The sequence below is a fragment of the Haliotis rufescens genome, unplaced genomic scaffold, assembly GCF_023055435.1.
Source record: "Haliotis rufescens isolate VD_foot unplaced genomic scaffold, xgHalRufe1.0.p SCAF_36, whole genome shotgun sequence".
In the NCBI taxonomy this organism is placed as follows: Eukaryota; Metazoa; Mollusca; class Gastropoda; order Lepetellida; family Haliotidae; genus Haliotis; species Haliotis rufescens.
Window position 1 is genome coordinate 3,725,593 of NW_025964068.1, and position 18,465 is coordinate 3,744,057.

The following is an 18,465-nucleotide window of genomic DNA, read 5'->3' on the forward strand; positions in this document are numbered from 1 at the left end:
AGACATAGCTATGCTGATCACTAAAACTGTTTCAAAGCACAATGTAAAATAAAAATGCTAAAAGGACTAAATAGAGTAATTTACGTTAAGAAATGTACAATGAAGCAGACACAGAGTTCCCGCTGGCTTTTGAAACTGCCAGTCCTTGTAGACTGGCAACTCTAAACCAGTCCACCCCTAATTTTTGCCAGTCCCAACTTTCAACAAATGAAAAAATACTATGAAAATTATTTGGTCTTAATTCCTTCATCTTCATGTTCAGTGCAAAGATGTCATCTCTGAAGTAACTTAGTTACATCTTTACGTCATTCACACAAACTTCCGTCAAAATTTTCTCTTTGTTTTTTAATATTTTGAGATGAAGTCGCTACAAACGGATATTTAACCTAAAAATAGACAAGAGGAAACCCTGATGGTAACAGACAAGCTGACTTTGTTAGAAAAATGTACTTATATGAATATCACCGATGTTATCTTATTTGCAGTCACATGAATTACTGGTCCAAGCCTAATTTTACCGGTAAGAAAATGGTAATTACCGGTAAACGGGAACACTGCAGGCATTTAAAAAAGATTTGAAGCAATATATTAAATTTTATCACAACAATCTAAAAAAAGAACTGCTTGTTGGAATATTAATCGCCATAATAAATACTGGTTGGCCATATAGCTGTGGGTCTACAGAGACATGGGTTGGTATTACTCTGGGTGATCCTGGTTGAGGTAAGTTAAATATTTGTTGCAGGTCACTCAGCCCCGGTTTCATGCCTGACAAGCACAATGGCACTCACAATGACAGGGAGATTTCTTATTAGAATCAGACCACAACAACCAATGATTGTCTTGCCAGGTGAATTAATTAGGGGGTCAGATTACCCTGGTGACATGGTTGATCCCAAGTCATTGTCCCGCGACAGTGTGGATCATTGTTCATAACATCAATCACTGGTTTGTATGGTCCAGACTAAATTATTTACAGACCAACAAGCAACCTACCTTGACATATCCTCTACTTCCTAGACAGGTGGTGAGCGCCTTGCTCCACGGGTGCTCCTCCAGACTCAGGTCATGCACGTCAATCTCCTGCAGACTTCCTCACAGAGGGGAACAATATACATGAGGGGAAGCTAACACCACAGATAAATTCAAGAAAAACAGTTTTATAGCTTATATTACACTGTCCTTCCAACAGAAAGTTTTGCAACTAAAATATAATAATTAATATCATGCATCAATTTATCTAAAACTTTTAATTAAAAATCAGTCACTCTAAGAGCCCAGCCAAGATGGCTGACCAGCCTATACATCATGACAGCATAGTGGCAGACATGGTGGAAGTGACATCACGTCAAATTGCTGCTATTGCCTCTGATGCCATATATAACAGAGAGTTTGCTGGCTAAAGATATCTTGCATCTTGCGATACTCAAGGTACTAGTTTACTGTGTCCATGTTAGGTAGCCATTGTGACCAGCCAATCCCAAAACATAGGGAACTACCCATCGACCCAAGGCAAGGGAGTTAACTGACTTTAAAAGTCTACTTTCCATGCTTGCTCAACTAGTCTGGAATTCTGTTGCTCGATCGTAGCGCCAGCAGTGGCTAATACGAGTTATGTCCCTTTTATGACCTATCCTATTGACCAGTCAGACTCCACCTATCATATTACTTGCACATGCTGCATTTGCTTCAAACAAACTGGCGTGCCCAGTCAAGGCAGTGTGATCGATAATACAGATCTATATTGTTATAACACGCGTCTTAGCTCGCAAAATGCATAAAATTACTTGAGCACCTTGCTATAAAACATGAAAAGATTTGGAAAATATCTGTAGATGCCTGGTTGATGGTACAAATGCTTTACTAATCCTTCAATTGACCTGCGCGACAGTTTCCGAACCGGATGTCGATTCTGTGACACGGTTTTGACTGGACTATGCATAGACTAATAGTCTAGCCAAAACATAACTCCAAGTTCCAGCCTAGTTCTCGGCAAGGGTGGAAACTGGACTTAATAGTCAGCTAACACTTTTGCCTCGGGAAGATGGGAACTATCCTGCTGATGAATACACAGGCTTTAGGAATCATGCTTGTTCAGCAAATTCACATGATTCAGCAAGTGTGTACGTTAATTTAACATCAACTGAAATCAACACACATGGAATGGAGTGTGACCATACTGTACTGGACCACGTTGACAGCCTGGAAGAAATGATACTGTAAAGTCTATGACAATGCACTACTATATGTGCTGTAAAGTGTATCATAGTTTGAGACTACATCTCACATGGTAGACATGTTTAATATTAAACAATATCTTTTCTAAATCTAAGCATGCTAAGTGCTATCACCATCAAGATATTAATATTGTGTGATTAGTGGAAAAGATTCACTTTGATTGAAACATTTAAATTTCTAACCTTCAAACATGTCAACCCTATGCTATTATAGAAAATAAGAGTTTAACTTACCCAATACAATACAGATCAGGGTGCTTGGAATTCTCCAGGTCAAGGACATCTGTAAAGTCTACAGCCGGTTTGGATCCTCCAACATTCCAGGTACATAGATAAAGTCTAAACAACAAAAGCTTGCCTTGGATACCATAACAATTCTAAACATTTAAACTTAGTAAAATTTAAATATTTTTTACATTTGTATACTTATCCAGCATTAGTCCTTAATGCATTCACTGCTTACCTTACGACAACAAGAAGACAGCGCAACGGCGATAGTCTTGGGTGAAGAAATAAAGATGTTGTTGACTCCAGGTCACACTTTTATACGGACCACTGTCATGTGACCTTGATGACAAGTCACCTTCCCCACAACACTGCCTGTCGCCCGAGCTTAAAAAACATACTTTTGAGTTTTCTGAAGCCAAAGTGGGGAGGCAAGTCTGCAACGGTTGGGTCCTTAAACGTAGTAATGCAGGATAAATATACAAATGTAAAAAATATTTAGATTTTACTTTATTTTTTACTTATCCTGCATTACTCCTTAACGCATCTGTCTCAGACGGTTTGGATGTGGGTCAACCTTCAGAAATACAGAAACCTCAATAATTTACACCCTGAAAAACACGACACATGTTAGTCGATAAACCATGAAGCGGAAAAATTCAGAAAAACGCCTTACGGTAGGGTAGTTCAAATATCATACACACTGAACATAGGAATTAAAGAGTAGTTCCCTATACACATTTAGTAATAAAGAAATTATTAGCTAAGCAGCTAATTCTTTACTTACTATGTCACAGAGCCGAAGTCTGACAAAGAAAGGTTGTCAGTTTCCTTCCACTGTCCAAATCTCAGCGACTTGCGAGGGGAAGTAGACTGGCTCTGTATAGGGCGAGTTCATTATTTGCATCAGGGGTTGGCAACCTGCTGGGCAACAACCAGAGGGCCCTCGAGACACATCACGAAAATAATGACTAGCGAAAACTGTGTCGGACCTCCAAAACCATCCTTCCATGATCATTGCCCTGAGGATTATTCGCTCTCGGAGGATCCAGTTTGGCGATCTCTTAAGCCTAAAGGATGACTGGTTGTTGATTTTTTGTTATAAAATACCAGCACAACCTGAGATGTACCACTCCGTGCGTCCAATGCTAAAAGCTGACCCGGGTGATGTCGATTGCATGTAGCTCGCTCACCCGTGCCACCGTGGCTAAAGCCAAGAGAAATATTGTTTTCTTGGTGAGGTCATAAAATGAGGATGCATAGAGGGGCTCGAAAGGGGTCCATGCCAACCTCGAAGAACCACGTTCAAGTCCCAAGCAGGGAGGGGGGCAGAACTTGGCCTTCTGATCCTCAAGTCTGAATGGGCGTAGTGGGACCTGTAGTTCCGGGACCTTAGTCATCTTGCGATTTTCCAAGACGGCCAACACTGAGTTAAGTTCAACTAAGTACGTGGTAATGGTGCTACCTTTCAAGTGTTTCTTGGTACGCAAATGTAGGGGGTATTGGGTTTCTGAGCTCAACGAACCACCCTTTCGCGACCAGTCAGAGCAAGATTCCTTGTCTCGCTTTTAGCCCCTCCCTAGGGATGTTGAATGCACCCACCACCCAAGCCTGCAGATCCGGTAACGGGGAGGCAGACTTCATGAGTTGTTGGTTTTGGCACGTAGCAAACAGGTCGATGTTTGGTTGCCTGAACTTCTGAAGCAGTGGCTGGAATGCTTCTGTGTGAAGTTTCCACTCTGTGGGAGCCACCCTGTCAGGACGCAGTAAGTCATCGGCCAGTATGTTTCGACATCAGGGGATGTGCTGAACTATGAACTGTAGTTGCAGACGATCCACTATATTGAAAAACCTGAATGTTGGTTGTAGCAGGGAGTGGGAGCACGTTGTTCCTTGATTGTGCAGGCACCACACCACAGTGCTGTTGTCCATGGATATTGCAAGTTGGGCGGACTGTAGTTGATTCTGCCAATGTGATATGGCCAGAATTAACGCTTCTAACCCCAAGTTTTTTAGGTAAGGCCTTAGATGAGCCGGTAGAGTGATGGCCTTGAGTGGATCCTGATGTACGTGTACAATCTCTACAGCTCCCTTTACCATCACTGTGTCTATGTTGGCTTTTGAAAACAGATGTTGTTTTCTTGGATAATCCCAAGGGAGTGGAACTGTGGTCAACGATGTAAGTACCTCTACGTCTAGATGATAACCGTGACATGGTACGATGAGAACGTATCGTCCTTGAGGATGCTCCAGTTCTTCTAGAACCGATTCAGTCTCCCGCCTACGGGGGCCTACGGGGGTGTCGCCATTACGGTAGGGTCGTTCAATCTTCTTACAGAAGGAACGTAGGAATTAACGAGTTGTTCCCTATACATATTTAGTAATAAAGAAAATATTAGCTAGGTAGCTAATTCTTTTCTTACTTTATCATAGAGCCAAGGCCTGACAAAAAAGATTGTCTAATTTTCTTCCACTGGTCGAATCTCAATGACTTGCGCGGGGAAGGAGGGCCAAAACTTTGCACGCCTTCGACGTCCTCGAGAGTCACATCGCGAAGGTAAATGACTAGCGAAAACTGTGTCAGACCTCCAAAAACATCCTTCCATGATCGTTCTAATAGAATAATTGCTGTGAAACATGGTCGAGGCTAACACCCTGATCTTGTGAGGATTTTTCCAACTCCTGCTTTATATATGGACTATCACCGCTGTCATGTGACCTTGATGACAAGTGACCTTCCTCACATCAATGCCCTGATCTTGTGAGGATTATTCGCTCTCGGGGGATCCATTTTGGCGATCTCGTAAGCCTGAAGGATTACTGCGTGTGACCATAGAGATATGGTGTTGCGACTAACTTTGGTTATGGACGTAGGAGACACGGGTATAATTAAGCGGCGGATGAAAACATTGATGCTGGTACTGAGCAGTCTCAACATGGTGGGGCGGTAATAACTGAACACGGGGAGAATGTATGTCATTTTCATCTTGTCTGAGTCCTTCATGGGTACCAGGCAGGTGTGAGAATAAAACCCCAGTGTTAACTATGGGGTGTGAACCATCTCTACAGCTCCTTTCACCAACAGATTCAGTCTCCCGACTACGGGGGCGTCGCCAAACGTGACTGTCCAACATTTCAGTGTTTACCCCTCTTATCACCTCCCCTGCCTTGGTATTTACCACGACGGGATTGATAAGTACCTTGAGGTTGCCTCTGCCACGCCCTTTCCCACGAAAGGAATCCTTGTCTTGGCCTTCCTTGAGAGACAGACATTTAGGCTTATAATTGCCTGACTTGCCTGCTCGCTGGAAAAGATTATGAGAGACATGCTCTCGAGCCTTGAGAGCAGTCTCATCCCGAACGTAACTGGAAACTTTGGTGTTTGTAGATGACCAGGGTTGCCGTAGGAGCCTGCACTTGAACTCAAAGTCCCAGCTGAAAAGTAAATAGCCAAGTCAGCGTGTGACAGTAATCTCTGCCAGAGCAGCTTTGAGATGATTCCTCATGTGGTCAATCTGACGCTGTTGGAAGTCCACTATAGTTTGGAAATGATCTAGTCGGTTAGGGTTGTCTTCTGATAGATCCTGCTCTACCGCACGTGTTGACCATGCTAGTGCTGACAAAGGTTTCAACACCTGTCTGATTTCCGTTTCAACACAAATCTGGTATCTTGAACCTGATCTTTGAGAAGTCTTCATCCAATGACCTAGCCATATCTGTCAGCATAGGGTCAACCGGAATCAATGTAGGATGCGACCATATGGTGTCCTTTTATCCTACCCGTTTCCAGGGGAAGGTGCCACTGATACGAGACTGTCTGCTACCCAAATGGGTACTTGTGCAAAGCCTAGACACGTATTCCATTCTACCAAGGAATCTCCATCTTCTGATGAGTCAGAACGATGTTGATGTGTTCGCCAAGACGGTGATCGGCTTCTACTCCGGTGCGTAGCGCTACCTTTGACAGAGGGCTTGGATGATCCGCCTAGGGATAGGAAGTCATGCGCCAATGTTGATGTATGCGCTTGCGTAGTAGCGCTGCCCAGTGATAAATGCGCTGTACCAGGATGCGCAATAGGTGTATTGTAGACGTTAGGTGCCAGAGTAGGCGCTAAGTTGTAGCTGTCATAGTTGTAGCCGACGCAGGTATCTGGTTCATAGGCATAGGTGTTGGCGCAGGATACAGGTGTGACATAGTTACGATACACACAATCTCCTCTGGTATTGTGGATTTTGGCGGAGGGTGCAGTTCTGCAGTCACCGTGACGGGAGCCCAATTATCCACCGATGATAATGGCTGCGTGGTAATGACAGAAACATGTCCATCGCTATCTAGCGATTGTGACATCTTCCTCACCACACAACGGGATTGCTGCAAAATACATTTGCGACTTACCTGCCTATACATTGTAAAACTCTCTGGAGAGAGAGTTACACAAAAATTTCATTTAGAGCTGGCGAGCAAATCTGCATGCATGCCAAACAACATGGATGAAGATCTTTGAAAGATTTTTTACCGACAATTAGTACAACGCGCAAGGATAAGTTACACAAATAAAGAATTGTTGATGAAACGGGATTGGAAGAGTGACGTTAGAATTAAACAATATTCTATCGGCAAATATTTTTTACAAGTTGAAAGTGTATACAATATTGATATCACAACTCTATGTAACGCCAAAGCTACTAGTATTTAAAAACACATGAATATGTAATACATACATAGCTGAGAATTGTAAACAATTTGACTACCTTGGCAAGCAGACAATTGCAACACAAATTGAAAATGGCGGGAAACAACAAGCATGTGGCAGGAAAAAAGACAAGGTCTTTTTAGGCCTATTTTAATTTTAGAATTATAGCCAAACATTAAAGGTTTAAATTAATCCAATTTGACAAGCTCCACTGGGACACGTCCTTGCTGTAGCGCGACAGGCAATGATGTGGGGAAGGTGACTTGTCATCAAGGTCACATGACAGCTGCGATGGTCCGTATAAAAGTAGGACTAGAAATCAACAACATCTTTATTTTTTCAGCCAAGACAATCGCCGTTGCGCTGTCTTCTTGTTGTCATAAGGTAAGCAGTGAATGCATTAAGGACTAATGCAGGATAAGTAAAAAATATACATTTTGAAAAACATGAAACTTAAACATGTTAAACATAATCTGATAGCATCTCCTGATCATACACATGAATAGCATGATACCGGTGGCATACTGGGAATGTACTGCATGTGTACTCTCACCATATAACTTTACCATTCTTTGGCCTAAATATTCAAAAGTTGAAAGTTAGAATTTAAAAAAGAAATAATTTCTTCAATAAGATTATGACACATTGAATATGTAGCTATATGCTCTTCAACAAAGCATGCTAAAGTTTTTCCTGGGTAGTAGCATTTGTTCATAGTGACTTAGAAAATGAAAAATGTCACAGGCAACGTAATGATTCAAGTAGCATTGGGAACTGGATGTAAAATCATGACTGATGATAGCATCAACCAACCCATCTTTCATCAAACTTAATCAGTTAGCATAATTTTTCTTTTTATTAATACTAGATCACACCTAACACAACTGATTACTTCAAAACTATGTTTTTTTCAAAAGAGACATGTCTCCACTCTTTATTATGTTTTTCTCCAAGTAATGAGCACAATTTCAGGAAACAAAACCACCTCAAGACTTGTTAGAGGGGTCAAAACCGTTTGTGTTTGATCATGAAAAATTGGGTTTGGTTGCTTGGCCTTTCGATTATTTCAATTAACCGGAACACTACTAGTACTACATACAAGAATTGTTCGTTGTCTGCTTGATGGAACCTCACACTTATGTTGTATTGCTATATGTAGTTTCTGAGCTAACCATCTGTTCATAACAAACTTGAGTCCAAACAAAATGGCACAAAAGCCGTTTCTTGGTGGTCATAGCCATGATACTCAGACAAAGTAGATGTGTCAGAAGGACTGGTCTGGGTCATGTAATAATGTATGTTTTATGAAAATGGAACATGAAAACTATGTATCAAATTCATCATGAAAGACAGTCATCAAGTCACAATCAAAGGCTGGGAAATCTAAACAAACACATGGCCTTACTATGTGACAATGCACTTTTCTTTCTACAACCATCAGCAGGACAACATATTGGTTATTTCGAAATCAATTGTGTTTAATGCACTGTGTTTTAGTTACTTCAACCACAAGGAGGTGTTATGTCCATTGTTTTGACAGGTTATTATTTGTAACAATCCCTTACGCGTTACATGCCGAGGTTGGACGATTCGATTTGGACGAGAGGGGAGCTCGCCTTGGTTCACGGTTCTGCATCCTTGTGGATGATATGGACTTTAATGGTCTTGGCTAACAGCAACTGCCTTCAAGTCCACATCCCTAGGAGGAGGGTGCTAACATACATGTAAAGTCTATTACAATGCTCTTGGCTAACAGCAACTGCCTTCAAGTCCACATCCCTAGGAGGAGGGTGCTAACATACATGTAAAGTCTTTTACAATGGTCTTGGCTAACAGCTAGTGCCTTCAAGTCCACATCCCTAGGAGGAGGGTGCTAACATACATGTAAAATCTATTACAATGCTCTTGGCTAACAGCAACTGCCTTCAAGTCCACATCCCTATTAGGAGGGTGCTAACATACATGTAAAGTCTATTACAATGGTCTCGGCTAACAGCAACTGCCTTCAAGTCCACATCCGTATGAGGAGGGTGCTAACATACATGTAAAGTCTATTACAATGGTCTTGGCTAACAGCAACTGCCTTCAAGTCCACATCCCTAGGAGGAGGGTGCTAACATACATGTAAAGTCTTTTACAATGGTCTCGGCTAACAGCAACTGCCTTCAAGTCCACATCCCTAGGAGGAGGGTGCTAACATACATGTAAAGTCTATTACAATGGTCTCGGCTAACAGCAACTGCCTTCAAGTCCACATCCCTAGGAGGAGGGTGCTAACATACATGTAAAATCAATTACAATGGTCTCGGCTAACAGCAAGTGCCTTCAAGTCCACATCCCTAGGAGGAGGGTGCTAACATACATGTAAAGTCTATTACAATGGTCTTGGCTAACAGCAACTGCCTTCAAGTCCACATCCCTAGGAGGAGGGTGCTAACATACATGTAAAGTCTATTACAATGCTCTTGGCTAACAGCAACTGCCTTCAAGTCCACATCCCTAGGAGGAGGGTGCTAACATACATGTAAAGTCTTTTACAATGGTCTTGGCTAACAGCAACTGCCTTCAAGTCCTCATCCCTAGGAGGAGGGTGCTAACATACATGTAAAGTCTATTACAATGGTCTCGGCTAACAGCAACTGCCTTCAAGTCCACATTCCTAGGAGGAGGGTGCTAACATACATGTAAACATGGTAAAGTCTATTACAATGGTCTTGGCTAACAGCAAGTGCCTTCAAGTCCACATCCCTAGGAGGAGGGTGCTAACATACATGTAAAGTCTATTACAATGCTCTTGGCTAACAGCAACTGCCTTCAAGTCCACATCCCTAGGAGGAGGGTGCTAACATACATGTAAAGTCTATTACAATGGTCTTGGCTAACAGCAACTGCCTTCAAGTCCACATCCCTAGGAGGAGGGTGCTAACATACATGTAAAGTCTATTACAATGGTCTTGGCTAACAGCAACTGCCTTCGAGTCCACATCCCTAGGAGGAGGGTGCTAACATACATGTAAAGTCTTTTACAATGGTCTTGGCTAACAGCAACTGCCTTCAAGTCCACATCCCTAGGAGGAGGGTGCTAACATACATGTAAAGTCTATTACAATGGTCTCGGCTAACAGCAAGTGCCTTCAAGTCCACATCCCTAGGAGGAAGGTGCTAACATACATCTAAAGTCTATTACAATGGTCAGGGCTAACAGCAAGTGCCTTCAAGTCCACATCCCTAGGAGGAAGGTGCTAACATACATGTAAAGTCTATTAAAATGGGGTTTATGAAATGGGCACCTGATAGCACCCTTTAACTAGGGGTGGCATTGATTGAACATTTTAGCGTCAATATATTATCTTGACTCAGGTATCACAATATATCCATTTCAATTAATAATAGTTACCTTATCTGTATGTGTATGGATAAACATTTCCCATGTTGACCTGCAATTTATCAATGTTGTTTATCAATTAATAATTTAGGATCAATATCCATGAATTTGTATTGATAATTTATAAGGGATCATGAGGGATCTTAATGGCGCACGCTTACTAACCTATTAAATGTGTCATATGCAACCTGTTTCTTGTTCCTGTTTGGGATAATGCAAAATCAATATACATATGTTAAAGGGCCAGAGGACAACCTCCAAACAGTGGTTTCTTTTTTAATTTCATTTAGTGCTTCTCACTAAATGGGTTTATTGAAACCATAATGCACCTCTTTGTTTACCTCCGTTACATCATTTCCTCTTACAATCCCCCGTCACTTACGTCATGATTCTATTTCCTATGACGTCATCAAACTTTCTCTTGCGTCATCACCATTGTCCGTTAGTCCTGTCAAAATTTTCTGTACCCAGTTTTGTACAGCAATTCTCAACTTTTGGCTAATGACCCTGGTCGAGCAACAGCTAGCCAGGACTGGCCAGCATCCCAGAGCCATACTTATACATCTGGGCTCAAACGATATTTGCAAGAGGAAGGCCAGCCAGTTGTACCTGGACATCCACCTGGCTATGTTGAGGCTCCACCTGCTAATGCCTCAGACCACCATCCTTTGGTCGGACATGCTACCGAGGAGGCATTGGCATGGAGCCAATTGCTTTGATGCAATGGAAATTGCTAGGAAAAAGGTCAACAGACGGTTGGGCATCCGTGTCAGGGAGCTTGGGGGATGCACATTCAGCATCCCAAGGGATAGTTCCCTGTATGTCTTGGATGGAGTCCATCTATCAGTCAAAGGACTCCAAATTTTCACAAGCATAATCCGCAAAGCCCTATGCCAAATGAAGGTAGTAAGTAAGAAAAAAGAAAGAAAAGTAAGCAACACTTAATTCTTTCGTCTGTGGCTAGTTAGGGGGGTCCTCATGGTTCATGGTCTTCTTAGGGCAGCCCACAAGTCCTGCCACACCTATGACCTTGAACCCAACATATGCCTTTCTTATTTCTCTTGCATTGTCAACTTTGACAAGGAAAGGTTACTTTGCATGGGTTGTTTCAATAAACATTTTCGAATGGAAGTAGGAGTCAGTCCACTTAATAAACATTCCAGAAACTTATCATATAAAAGTTACTGTGTATACTTATGTGTAGCCGTGACATACTGCAACAAAAAGGGCTGGGACAGGTAACTTGGGTACTCGGGTCGGGTGGGTACTGAGTAGGACCCAGGTTCAATCAAGCGATGAAATATCATGCTTAGATTTGCATAAGTAAACAGTTGACAAGGGGGGCGTGGATTACGAGATTTACAGATACTGGGATATTAAAGAGCCTGTGATCACATAGGGTCATAATTTACCGACATATAATAAAGAGTCTGTGATCATATCGAGTCCTACTTTATTTACCTATAATATAGAGCCCGCCATCCTATAGAGTCATGATGACTAAATTGGCCAAAAAATGTGTCTATGGTGTTGGTTTTCAGGGTGCATGATGTAGATTTTTATGTGTACATGTTAACCAAATCTTCTAGATCTATGTACTTTTTAACTAGTTCATTGTCAGTCTACATTCCATAATAAGAAAACATGACTATTCATTACTTTCATGTTGTAAGCTAGAGACAAGTACACGCACACATTGAGAATAACCCAACGATGTACATAAACATGATATAGAATCTACCTACCTCATTTGCTTACAAGGCAGCTTCTTCGCCATAACGTTGTGATTTCCTTATTCCGTTCTACCGTGAAATTGTATATCCAGATACGGAGGGAAATTGATGTTCAAACTTATTGAATGGCAAAGTGGGAAGCTCTGTACTTAGTGCATTTTAGCGATTGACATTCTTGCTATATTGTCAATTATATTTTGTAGGTTATAACATTGATGAGAGAAAGTTTGCAACAAGACTTTGTGCAAACGTTGTTTTGAAAGAAGTCACTTGGAAGTACCCGTGTGTTCTACGTCATTACATTGTGTGTATATGGTTAAATTCCGGACGTAGTTTTTTTAAACAAACTATAAATGATGTTCCTGATAAAAAGGATCCGGTTCTCCAAAATAAGACTAGTTTACTTGTGACTTATTCAATACCATTAACCATTCGAGTGATAATAATTTCTCGAGATAAATTATCTTAAATAAAAAAATTGACAATCTTTATCTATACACAATTTAAATATATATATATATATATGTTCCTAATAATGAATTTCATTGGAATCGACAGTTGCCCAAATAATATATTGTACTTTTTCACTGGAATACACTTTTCCACCTTCAATGAGAAGACAACTCTTGTGTTTATATTCAGACGCGCGAAGCTTTGTCGGTCAGTGGTGTTGTGACAGACACTTGTCAACTGTATCTCGTCTGAGGCTTTTCCGACAGTAAAAACCACGCTACTTTGGTTTGTCACAGAACAATGAATTCTCGAGAAATTATTATTAGTCGAATGTTTAATGTTATTGAAATCGTCATATTTAATAATTTGTAGACTAGTCAACAGCTGGTCACACACATCTGTTTACTACATAAGAAACAACCATTTAAACTATTTCTAAAATTCCTAAATTCCTATATTTCTAGGGTCGTAATGATTAACCGAAAGATGCACCGAGGTGCATTATGCATCTTTGGAGCTCTTTGTAGTACGAAATGAATTTATCGCATGTATTTTAAAAATATAAGCATTGTGACATTTTTTTATTTTTTTTGATTCGGCGGAATCGAGTGTGATATTAGTTTTAACAGGGCACCAATCGGGGTAACGATAAAAAGTTAACATAAAATGTCTATAAAAGCTGCTAAATGTAAATTAAAAACTTGATTATTTATCATAATCGTGCTAAAGTCTCATAAATTTACAGCTTTTCATGCTTTCAAATTTGTTTCTTAACCTCATGATTCTCAATTCATGAGCAAATAATTGGGGTTTTCTTGAACAATACAGATATATTTTTCTGTTCTTGTAGTCCAGTCACTGAGATCCAGAGATGGCATCTTCCCCTCGATCTCTGAAACACAGAGAAATGTACAAGGTTAGAACTCCACCTTGGAAGGAGACATACAGAAAGGTATTGCACTTTGTTTTCTTGTTTACCAGACAAACAATTGCAAATAAATGTCTTCATATTATTAGCACTGCATGGTCTGGTAAATGAAAGCTTTAACCTTATCTGTTGTTCATGGTCATGGTGGTGTAGAATAAATAAGTTATTCCCACTGTGTGGCTAGTTTACATTGTTTATGCTGACACATTTAATTTTGACAATTATGACATGTATGCCTAATGCAGAGTTGCATCCCTTGGGAACACCAGACACCTGTATCATAGATTCAAATCCTGGTTCCCTTATTATGTGTTTAGGTTTGTCGGTAGCATACAAGGGCTCGTGGGTTTCACCAAAGTTGTTAACTTCTGAGACCTGTATCACATATGGCTTTCCTCCAAATTTAAGCTGACATACTGTGATATAACTGGTATACTGTTAAACATGGAGTAAACCCACCTCACTCACTCACTCACTCACTCACTCACTCACTTGATGTAACAGTTCACTATTGTATAAACAGGGCTCAATTTAGCTGTATAGAATATGCACCAGTACACTTATTATTGAAAAATGTCTATATGCACCAAGTGCATGTAAAAAAAATACAAATCAAGTTCAAAGTTTATCTGACTAACCCTTACTGAATCACACAACATTGATCTTTGAATATAATAAGCTGTATATAACATACTATGTCACTAATCCCAGTGTTTTGTACAATTTGACATGCTTTCTTGGGCTTGTTGTCATCAAACTGTGGACACTTTAAGATAATGTGCACATGTTCCTATAATGTCTTACAGCAATATATCATTAATCTATGTGACACTCCCAGCAGACCGACAAATGCTTTAACTTTGACAAATTTATGGGACCAGGGTGCAACCTGCTTCTGTCTGGTGCAACTAGGATTTCATGGCAACATGCACCTGGTGCAAATTAAATCCAGTTCCTTGATGAGCCTGATTAACAAAAGCATTTGACAGTAAAACCGTATTGAATAAATATGGTTGTCATGTCAGTATCCACCCCTGGGACTTCATTGGCTGATAAATGAAAATACTTGTGAAGATGGAAAATATGTGGGCCGAGTTATTGCTTAACAGATCAATATATTTTCTGTCTCTGCTCCCGAGCTGATAATCAGCGTTAGAAATTGGCACTGGTCCTGTAGTCCTTACCAAACTGCCCAATAGTAAAGGTATCCTAAGGACTAGTAGACATTGGCCCATTTTAAGGGTTTTGCTATATGTTATCATTATAAGGACTAGTGGACAAAAACTGTTAGTTTCTAACCCTGATAATAATAGTGAAGGTAGCCAGCTGCAGGCAACATTTATTACCATATAAACTGAAACAGTTACAACTTAGTTGAAAGTTGACATACACAGCACTAACCACGGATAATTCAAAATGAAATGGAAATATATAGGTAAGCAGCATGATTGCGAACTTCTGAGTGCAGGTCAACATTAACTTTTGATTGAACAATGATCTTACCACTGTTGATGTCAATTGTCAATCACAAATGTAGCAGTTGGATCCCCACACTAGTCACAGACTTATCACATGTCACCCTTGTGTAAGAGGGAATACAAACAGAATAGTTGATGTCAACCACTATCCAAATATGTTTTCTACTAACTATCCCTTTTCTCTTATTAAAAGCGATGTCTGGATCGGTTACGTGGAAATCGAGAAAAATTGTTTTCCCGTTTCCGCAACCTACAACCTGAGGATGAGGGAAAGAGCAAGAAAGATGAGTTTATCAAGGACCTGATGACAGAGGAGTGGAAGTCACTACAGAGAGACAAGGCATCAGGCAACAATGCAGACTTAATGGACTTCGATGTACGTGATGCTTGTGTACCCATGCTATTTGCTACTTGACTATGGCTTTTATCTCACCTCAACTGAAAGTTATGTAAGCTTATGTCATTCATCATAGTCATGGGGCCTTAAGCTTTTACATTTTCTACTTCTCTTGTGAAATGTATTTCTATTGCACCTTGGAGGGCAATGTCTCTTTTGTCATGAAAGACCTAGTGTTAGGGGCAGAAATGACACACTGACATTGTGTGTGTGGTTATTGAATCAGAGAGCACTTAGGAAAATAGGCTGATTAACATCATCAGGATGGTCATATTGGTTTTATATCATATATCTAAGTAAGAACTTATTATTCCCAAAGATATTTTGCTGAAGGGACATATTATTCGCATCCATATGACCTGTAAGCTGTTAAGAAATCCCAACTTTGTTCTTCAGTAAGGCTACGGAGTGTAGAGAGAAGGAGAAATGTTTGGGTGCTAATACCAATCATAAATAGTACTATCAAACGATTTTGCAGTGTCTGGTGCCACTGTCCAGGTCTAGATGTTGAGATGAATTCCATGTGAGAAGCTGAAACATTATCTTTTAAGTAATCTTTTACTAGATTGATATCCATCTCACTATTTGAGTCAGCTAACAAATCAGTGTTTGAATGATTTTAGTCTAACTAGCTAGGACTGCCAGTTTGCATGAGCCTATTTCCCTATCATTTATCATCATTTTTATTTTCCCTGCTCAAAGATCGAGGCTTTTGATGTGAGTGAGATAGATGAGATGCTGAATTTGTTTGAAGACATTCAGGAGGAACTGATGAAAGAAGGTATGCTTATCCCATGGACACTAGGAGTGTAACTGAGGGATGGTGTAGCCAAGTCATGGCTGGGTCACATTGAAACAATTAGACTTTGATCAAACTAACCTAAACGGGCAGTTCCAAATGGAGAATTTAAGAATAGGCACACTAATTATTGTGAATATTTTAGACACCCTGTCATTTCTGAGCACAATGACATCTACACACAAGAGTTTGTACTATTAAGGGAGTATTTGTGTTATTTGTGGGTATTAAGATTGAAATTTCTGAATGGAGGTGGCAAAGAAATGAAGCTAAATCATGTTAGGAAGTTTTAATCTGATTGTCTCAAGACCACATGCAGCCCTCATTGACGATACCCAGGGAATCTATTTTGTTCTTCTCTTTTTCCTATTTTCCCTCTTCCATTTTTCCAGTCTTGTCTTCTTCAGTGAATCCTTCAGTGAATCCTTCAGTATTTATACTCGGACCCCATGGTACCGCGGCATTCATCGTATCGCGGCATTTGTGATTTCCGATAGTTCACGCGGGACACGCCTCTTGGCAGCTGTCTATTAAAGCTAATCAGTAACCAGGAAGTGCACACTTCGTAAACAATTTCAATTTCCTCGGAATGTTCCGTCTGCTGTAAGTTAGGAGTTATTAATGCGTTGATACATATTTCTGGCATCTTTTGTAATATTGCCTTACCCCCATCTATCAATGGCCAACGATATAACCCGTAGTTCCCAAAGTAAACTTTCTCTATCGACCCGAACTAGATCATCTGCATATTCATGGCGACTAATAAGGTAACGGAAGTTACGTAGTCCGAACATTTTTTCCCGCTCTGTGCCCAGAATTTATTGGGAGATCATAAGGGCCATAATGCCAAACTAAGAAATACGTTCTTCACTAGCAACCAAAAGATAAATACATACTTTGGGCATACTAGGAGTGGTTTTTATATATTTATTGTTGCCTTTTAACATTTTTCCATTTTGTGACAAATTATTGTCATCCATTTTTTTTTAAACAATCTTAAAATATCATTTCTGTTATTTTGATGTTGACTTATAAAAATATTTTTCTCTTACTTTTCGGTAAATATGCATTGAATACCTATTGCTGATAACACATTTAGAATTTTACTTGTGCTGTCTTTGCACTTGTCTGGACAAATCACTGATGTCTGGCATGATCATGCCAAGTGGTTGGTAGAATCATGTCCTCTTTTTGTCCAATTCGGACCTCAATACACAACTTTTCCCTGTACCGCGATACGATGGAGTTCTCTCCCTTGTCAAACTGAGCGCGAGGCACGGCTTTTACTCGGAGCTACTAATGTAAATAATGAACTTTTATCAGTAAAATATGCATTGTTTGATAACATGAATGATATCTGATACAGAGAACACGAATAAACATAAAGGTAAGTGAGTGCATTTTGTTCCGTTTAGCGTACATGACAAGTACCGCGATACCCCGAGGTTGCAGGCTACCCTCATGAATGTCGGCGTCAAGAGCAGGACAGGCTCTCTAAAAATCAACAAAAATTAAGAAAACCCCTTTGAAGAAGTCTAAAAAATCAGTGAAACTATCTACATTCTCGACGATTTGGGATTTGCCGACCCCTTGTCCCAACTTTGGTCGCTGATAATGTCAACCTTTTTCTGCCCGAGTACATCCCTAAGACTGCGGCTTTGATTGAACCCTCTACAGTCACTTCTCATCACTCCCTGTCTACTCCTAGATGTTCCAGATCCCCTGTTCATCATTCTCCTGGAGAACGGTTGTCAGAGGATTGCCGATCTGACTCGTTAGACTCTTCTCTCGATCAAGATTCCCACAGGTCTCATTCTCGGGAGTGCTCTCATGAGGATCGACAATCTCCTAATGGGGATGAGCTTGTGAAGTCTTCGAAAGCCCTGCGTGTGTCTCATCCCGAAGGCTTGGGCCGAGCGCACAGCCTCTACCTACTGGGCTCATCGACTATACCCAGTAGCACATCCCATGTACACTCAGCCTTCAGTGTCGTACATCAGTACATCCTGGATGCAGAACTTCATGCAATCCATGTGGTAGCAGTCTATGTCACAGATGTACCAGGTGTCTGTGCCTGTGTCAGTAGCAGACCAGGCATATATCTTGGATGAAGCCTTACAGAGGATGACCGGCTCA

At 40.6% G+C, this 18,465-nt stretch overlaps 2 protein-coding genes across 4 annotated transcripts in view; one reads left to right on the plus strand and one right to left on the minus strand.

Annotated features, from left to right (window-relative positions):
- LOC124147754 (inositol polyphosphate 5-phosphatase K-like) overlaps positions 1-12,582 on the minus strand; it is a 48,015-nt gene extending 35,433 nt beyond the window's left edge. Inside the window, exons 1-3 of the mRNA XM_046518507.2 lie at positions 12,287-12,582; positions 2,472-2,576; positions 997-1,090 (exon numbers count right to left, since the gene is read on the minus strand). Of these exons, the coding sequence (XP_046374463.1) occupies positions 997-1,090; positions 2,472-2,576; positions 12,287-12,318 (231 nt within the window). The 5' untranslated portion in view covers positions 12,319-12,582. The remainder of the gene's footprint in view (positions 1-996; positions 1,091-2,471; positions 2,577-12,286) is intronic.
- Positions 12,583-12,868: 286 nt separating this feature from the next.
- The window catches only part of LOC124147758 (RPA-interacting protein A-like), a 28,085-nt gene continuing 22,488 nt past the window's right edge, over positions 12,869-18,465 (plus strand). Inside the window, exons 1-4 of one of the 3 annotated variants that reach the window (XM_046518511.2) lie at positions 12,869-13,012; positions 13,578-13,679; positions 15,327-15,509; positions 16,233-16,311. In XM_046518511.2, the coding sequence (XP_046374467.1) occupies positions 13,599-13,679; positions 15,327-15,509; positions 16,233-16,311 (343 nt within the window). In that variant the 5' untranslated portion in view covers positions 12,869-13,012; positions 13,578-13,598. The remainder of the gene's footprint in view (positions 13,013-13,577; positions 13,680-15,326; positions 15,510-16,232; positions 16,312-18,465) is intronic. The other 2 variants (XM_048381164.1, XM_046518512.2) reach the window with 2 other exon arrangements.